This window comes from Sorex fumeus, unplaced genomic scaffold, assembly GCF_029834395.1.
Source record: "Sorex fumeus unplaced genomic scaffold, SorFum_2.1 ptg000024l, whole genome shotgun sequence".
Classification (NCBI taxonomy): Eukaryota; Metazoa; Chordata; class Mammalia; order Eulipotyphla; family Soricidae; genus Sorex; species Sorex fumeus.
This window is the reverse complement of record NW_026606081.1, coordinates 21,731,427-21,738,439: the sequence shown is the minus strand read 5'-3', so window position 1 is coordinate 21,738,439 and position 7,013 is coordinate 21,731,427. Positions and strand designations below refer to the sequence as shown.

Below are 7,013 nucleotides of genomic sequence, written 5' to 3'. Positions count from 1 at the left end.
CCACGGCTCCCTCTGTTTCTGGGTGGTGGCACTGCCCTTCTGCTGGCCCTGAGCGCCTCGAGCCGTGGTCATGTCTGCCCCTGGTGCTGCCCTTAGGGCTGACCGCTCTGCCAGGGAGCTGGTGTGTATGGCTGCCAGGTGATCTTCACCGCTCCCGCCCCAAACCCCACCTCTGGGCCAGAGACAGCAGAGGAGGTAAGTTGCTTCTCTTGCACATGGCCAACCTGGATCCAATCCCTGGCACTGCATACGGTCCCTCAGCCTGGCAAGGAGTGAACCGTGAGCACTGAGCCAGGAGTAAGCCCTGAATATCATCAGCTGTGGCCCACGAATAAACAAAATCTGTCTCTGGCCTAAACAATGTGTTTCCTTAATTTACACAGCACATCAGGTAGGGCCTTGCATGCGGCTGACCTGGCCGACCCGGGTTCGATTTCTCTGCCCCTCTCGGAGAGCCCGGCAAGCTACCAAGAGTATCTCGCCCGCACGGCAAAGCCTGGCAAGCTACCTGTGACGTATTCAATATGCCAAACACAGAACCAACAAGTCTCAATGGAGACGTTACTGGGCCCCTTCGAGAAAATCGATGAACAACGGGAGGATAGTGCTAGTGCTAGATCTTATATCTGAAACATTCAAAATTCCTCTGACCTTAGATTCTCTCCTGTTTATATTCATTTTCTTCAGTTTTTATTCTTGGAAAACTGTAAATTCCGTGTGTGTGTGTGTGTGTGTGTGTGTGTGTGTGTGTGTGCTGGAGCCACAGCTGGTGATGCTCAGGGGTCAGTTCTAGCTTTGCACTCAGGAATCACTTCTGGCGGCGTCCAGGGGACCATGTCAGAGGCTGAGGCTCAAACTGTGGCAGCAGGTGTGAGGCAAGCACTTTTCTGGGATATATTATCTCTCTAGCCCCTATAGCAAATTTTTAAGCTAATCCCTTTTTATTTATTTCGGTTTTAGGGGCCACACCCGGTGGTGCTCAGCTCACTCCCAGATCTGCAGTCAAGGATCATGCCTGGTGGGACTGGGGGGACCCTGTGTCGTGCTGGGCAGGGAACTTGGCCAACGGGATGCCCGGCGAACACTGCATGGTCCTCTCGGCCTGCCGCTTCCTTCATCTCTTCAATTGTAATAGTTTTACCTATGTATTATCTTTTGTCTTTCCTATTTGAGTTGGGTAAATGCTTCTCTCACCTACGATTCTTTCATCATTATTGTTTACTGATTTCTTAGCCCCCAAACTCTAAAGGAAAAAAAAACCCGATGCTTTAGACCCTTTTTAGAATTTTCTGATTTTGTTTTTGTACTGGCTGAAACTCTGAAACTCGGGGGGTCTGCGATATTCAAGACTGGCACCTAGGATGGAACTCGGGGGCTGAGAGGCTGGGCACTCGCTCACTGAGGTCCAGGCCCAGCTGTGATTTCATCTCTTCTTCTCGCCCTGATGCATACAGCAAAAGCAGGAGGAAAGACAGATCCCAAATCTCGGATGAATTGGTCATAGAAAGGGAGGGGAGAAAGAAATCAATGTTAAAATCGAATGTCTTAGCCAAGTAAAGGGGTGAGAAAGGGCACACTTCTGCAGGGAGGCGAAACCCGAGACAAAAGCAAACGGAGGAACCCTGTTTCTCCCACATAACAAAAGAGCACTTACAGAGGAGTAAGTGAAGACATTTAAAAATTACTTCTCTTGACTTTCTAGAAAATTCCCTAGATAGCCTCCTTTTCTGTTTTGTAAGGAATTGGCGAAAACTGCTGGCATTTGGGAATACTTGTTGGCAGAGGGAGGGTTTCTACTTTAGGAAAACTCCCAGGGTGGTAACTTGAAGGAAACTGGTTAAAAACATAATGCACAGGGGCTGGAGCAATAGCACAGCGGGTAGGGCGTTTGCCTTGCATGCAGCCAACATGGCCGACAAAGGTTCGATTCCCAGCATCCCATATGGTTCCCCGAGCACCGCCAGGAGCAATTTCTGAGTGCATGAGCCAGGAGTAACTCCTGAGTATCGCTGGGTGTGACCCAAAAAGAAAAAAATAATAATAATGCACAAATGCTGGCTGGGAACGTTGATTTCAACTAGGAGAAGGATCTGGGACCTTTGGAGCAGCAGGTGAAGGCCGAGGGTGTTTTCTCTAAAGTCACTCTTCTAAGCTAACCATTATCTGTAATCATTTAAATGAAACTTTCAATGTAGGTGAAAGAAGCATTTGCTAAGTGAGGGGGCTGGAATTATTATTATTTACTCTCAAGATGATTTGGGCGTGGGATCACACCCAGCAGTGCTCAAGGCTTACTCCTGACTGCTCTCGGATCACTCTTTTGGGTGCTGGGGGACCAAGCCCAGGTCAGCGGCGCACAGGGCAGGCAGCAGGACAGGCAGCCTATCCGCGGAACTCCGTTCCTCGGGCGCCCGCAGTAATTCATGTGTTGATCTGCAAGAAACGGGCGGCGTTCCGAGGTGCGATCCGTTTTCGGAACTTCAGAGGTGGCCGGTTCGGCCCGCACAGGCATCACGCATGACGGGTAACAAGGACCCAAAGAGCGCCTTGAGATTCATTAGTCGCGACCGTTAAAACAGGGGCGGGGCCGGGCGATTGGCAGGGCGGGGAGGGCGCCAGCCCCGCACGAGGCCGGCCCGGGTTCGATCCCCGGCATCCCACAGGGTCCCCGAGCAACACCGGGGGAATGCCTGAGTGCAGAGCCAGGAGGGGCCCCTGAGCATCTCCGGGTGGGACCCCAAAAGTAAAGAAAAAATAGAGAGAAAGGAAAAGCGCGGTAAGCTGGAGCTGGGCTGGCTCGCCGCGGCGTCGTCCCGCACGGCCCTGGAGCCTCCAGGCGCAACTCCCGGGTGCGGAGCCGGGGGCGACCCCCGAGCACCTCCGGGCGCCCCCGAAAAGCACCCAGGCGGCCAGTGCTAAATTGCGGGCAGGAGAGCGAGTGCCGAGGGGGCGCCGTCGCGCCCGCCAGCGCCAGTGCGTGGACACGCGTCCCACCCGCCCGTGCCCGCGGAGACCCCACGCGAGGGGAGGAGCGGGACCCCCGGGCACGCCCGCCACGCCCGCCACGTCCGCCCCGGGGCCCCGCGGCCCCCGTCCCTGCCGGAAGCCGACGTGTCGGGGGCGGGTCGGGGCCCGGAAGTGCGGGGCGCCGGCCAATCCCGCGCGGAGCCGCGCGCAGCCGCCGCGGGCCGGCCAATCCGGGGCGCGGGCGCGCGCGGCCGTGACGCCGTCGGCCGCGGCCCCGAGCTCGAGGCAGCCATGGCGCCCCGAAGCCCCCGGCAGCAGTCGGAGGAGGACCTGCTCCTCCAGGACTTCAGCCGCAACCTGTCGGCCAAGTCCTCGGCGCTCTTCTTCGGGAACGCCTTCATCGTGTCGGCCATCCCCATCTGTGAGCGCGGGGCGGGCGCGGGCGGTGGCGGGCAGGGGCCGGGGGTCGGAACCGGGGTCGGGGGCCCGGCTCGCGATCGGGGTCGGGGCCGGGGGCCGGGGTCGGGGTCCGGGGTCGGGGTTCCGGGTCGGGGTTCCGGGTCGCGATCGGGGTCGGGGCCGGGGGTCGGGATCGGGGTTCCGGGTCGGGGTCGGGGCGGCGGTCGGGATCGGGGTCCAGGGTCGGGGTTCCGGGTCGGGGGCCCGGGTCGGGGTTCCGGGTCGCGATCGGGGTCGGGGCCGGGGGTCGGGATCTGGGTCCAGGGGCGGGGGCGGGGGCGGGGTTCCGGGGCGGGGTCGGGGGCCCGGGTCGCGATCGGGGTCGGGGCCGGGGGTCAGGATCGGGGTCCAGGGTCGGGGTCAGGGTTCCGGGCGGGGTCGGGGCGAGGGTCCCTGTCCCACCCGTGAGCCTGACCGCGCCCCCGCAGGGCTGTACTGGCGCATCTGGCACATGGACCTCCTGCAGTCGGCCATCCTCTACAGCGTCATGACCCTCGTCAGCACCTACCTGGTGGCCTTCGCCTACAAGAACGTCAAGTTCGTGCTCAAGCACAAGTGAGTCCCAGACACGCGCCCTCCAGCCTGGGGGGGGCCCCCAGCCCGCCCTGTGCCCGGCCCCCTGGCTCTCCCGCCGCCCCTGTGACCCCAGGCATGCAGGTGGTCCTGGCCTTGCTTCCAGCAGTGGCTCCGAACAGGACGCACCTCTCTGTCGTTCTGTCTCCCATTCCGCTCCTCGTGGTGCCCTCCACAAGGCCTCTCAAGAGACGGGTCCCAGGTGGGCTGTGACCTGGGGTCCTGGGTATGCCAGGCAGGTGTCCCGCCAGGGGGTCCTGCGCATCTCATGCTTCCCATGCTCCAGCACATCTGTGCCGAGCCCATGTTCGAACCCCTGGACCATGTTTGGCGGGTTTCCGGGGTCACAGCTGGCAGGGCTCTGCCGTGCAACTCAGAGTCCTAACCCTCAGACCCTTGTGGGATGTGACGCTGCTGCTTCCACAGTAGCACTGTCCTGCTGTTCTCCCGTTGTTGATCGGTTTGCTCGAGCAGGCACCAGTAACATCTACGTTGTGAGACTTGTTACGGTTTTTGGCATCTCGAATACACCACGTGGAGCTTGCCAGGCTTTGCCGTGTGGGTGGGATACTCTGGGTAGCTTGCCGGGCTCTCCGAGAGGGGTGGAGGAATCGAACCCGGGTCGGCCGCATGCAAGGCAAACGCCCTACCCCCTCTGCTGTCACTCCGGCCCCCTGCTTTCACACTAAGCAGCGCTTTCGTGGTTCTTACTCGTTCCCAAGAGCGTGTGCAGGTGCTGAAGGCCCTTGCTGTTGTCAAGTCAGTAGATGCTTCTGCCTTGAGTCTTTGGTGCATGGGTTTTTGACGCATGCCTGGATCGGGGGGGGGGGGGGTCACTCCCCCCCGGGATGCTCAGGGGACTACGGGGTGGTGGGGATGGGACCCAGACTTCCGCGCTTCTGCATGAGAAGCCTCTTGGGCCCCATCCGCCCTGTCAGTGCATGTGAGTGACCTCGGCAGGTGAGTGCTCCGGGTCCTGAGGGGGGACCCGGGGGCCAGGGCTGTGGGAACTGGGACAGTGGGGGTAGTCGGCTCGAGGGTGTGGGAGGAGTGCTCGTTCTCCGAGACGCAGCCTTCCCACGGGGTGAGCAGGAGACTGGGCTCAGGCTGGACAGCCTGCGGGACTGGGCTGTGTGCTGCGGGGGGCGAGCGGTTCCCGTAGGCCCGTCAGAGTGAACTTGTGTGTTGGGACCCCTGGTCTGCCGACGGCTGGTCAATTTCCCTGTGTTAAGGGATATCATCTCTGGGGGCTTCTGTGTTCCATCAGCGTCGATTCGATTCTTTCTCAGACTGGCAGGCGCAGCTGTCAACTCTTCCTCGTTTTAGGCAGTGGCTGGTGCTTCCAGTTTACACAGTTTCCCCTGGAGACCGAGTCCAGGGCTGATGTCCTTGCCCAGATCCCACCGACCCGGGTTCAGATTCTGGCAGCACATGGGCTCCCAGGGCGTTGCTGAGGGCTTGCTCCTGAGCACAGAGCCAGGAGTAGCCTCTGAGCACTGCCGGGTGTGGCTCCCAGACAGAACACAAAGATCCTGCTGTGGTTACAGCTGCCCTCACAACTCTCCCCCACAGCCGCAGGACTCCTGACCCGCTTGTCTCCCCGAAACGCGGGGCGGCGTATCGGGGGGCTGTGCTGGCTCGGGGAGTCAGCGCCCACGCTGACCGTCCCGCTTGTCCCCAGAGTGGCGCAGAAGCGCGAGGATGCGGTTTCCCGAGAAGTGACACGCAAGCTCTCGGAAGCCGATAACAGGAAGATGTCTCGGAAGGAGAAGGACGAGAGGTGAGGCCCGCTCCGCTCTGCCCCCTTTTGGCCTGCCCTGCCCTGCCTTGCCTGAGCTGGGCCTGCCCGGACCAGGCTGCTGTGGGTGAGGGGCCAGGCCTGCTGGGTGCTGGGTGTCTGGGCTGCCCTGGGCTTGCGGGATGGCAGCCAGAGGCACCGAGACTGAGGACACGGCCTCGGTACCGAGCCCTCCAGGACCCCCAAGACAATGAGTGCAGGCCTGTGTCCGCCACACACCGGCCTCGGGGGAGCCAGGGTGAAGCTCTGGTCAGCGGGGGCAGCGTCTCTGGTGGGCGAGGGGGCACAGCTCTCGTGAGATCCCCTGGTTCTTGGTCCTTGGCCAGGGTCTAGACCTGCCACAGACCCACCCCTGGGTCTGTGCTGGTGCTGCGTGCGTCGCCGAGGGGCGAGGGGGCTCCTGGGCGGGGCGGGGGCCCCGAGGCTGCCAGGCTGAGGTCGCTGAAGGGAGCCTGGAACCCGACTTGGATGGGGGTGAGAGTGGCAGGGTGTGGAACCTGCTGGAATGTTCTTGGGCGGGCTGCACTGGTGGCAGAGACGCCACGTCCCCTGGGCTGGGGTCACATGTGGGCCTGTGTCCGCAGGATCCTGTGGAAGAAGAACGAGGTGGCAGACTACGAGGCCACCACCTTCTCCATCTTCTACAACAACACCCTCTTCCTGGTGCTGCTGCTCGTGGCTTCCTTCTTCGTCCTGAAGAACTTCAACCCCACCGTGTATCCTTCGCAGCTCTGTTCTGCATCTTCCCCGGGCACAGAGGTGCAGTTCCTGCTCATCTTCGTGCCCGGTAGGCCAGGCGCACTGACCTGAGTCTCGGGTGATCGACCCTGCGTCCAGGGGTGCCCCAGGGCCTCGGGAGAGTCTTTGCCCAGTGGGCCCTCCTGGCCAGTGCTCATCTGGCCCCGCTGCTGGGAGCACACCGGGAAGAGAGGCGGTGGGGGGCATATTCTGCCCCCTGCCCGGTGGTCCTCGTGCTCGCTGAGGGGGGGGGGGTAGCAGCCCATGCGCCCTTCTGTGTGGGGTGAGTCGCAGGCCTGGCCGCCTTTTCCTTGACCCGAGTTCCTGTAGCAACTACATCCTGTCCATCAGCACGGCCTCGGGCCTCATCGCCCTCCTGTCCACGGGCTCCAAGTAGCCATGCAGCTCGGGGGGCCGAGGGGGCAGGGACGCCCATCTTTCTGGTTGGGAGATAATAGAAGGTGTTGGAACCCCCAAA

At 61.4% G+C, this 7,013-nt stretch overlaps 1 protein-coding gene across 1 annotated transcript; it reads left to right on the top strand.

Moving 5' to 3' along the window:
* The first annotated feature begins 3,230 nt into the window (after positions 1-3,230).
* SSR3 (signal sequence receptor subunit 3) lies at positions 3,231-7,013 on the top strand. Its single transcript, XM_056114197.1, has 5 exons — positions 3,231-3,388; positions 3,855-3,981; positions 5,681-5,779; positions 6,382-6,513; positions 6,866-7,013. Exons 1-5 carry the CDS (start codon positions 3,259-3,261, stop codon positions 6,930-6,932), a joined length of 555 nt encoding a protein of 184 aa, XP_055970172.1. The 5' UTR covers positions 3,231-3,258; the 3' UTR covers positions 6,933-7,013.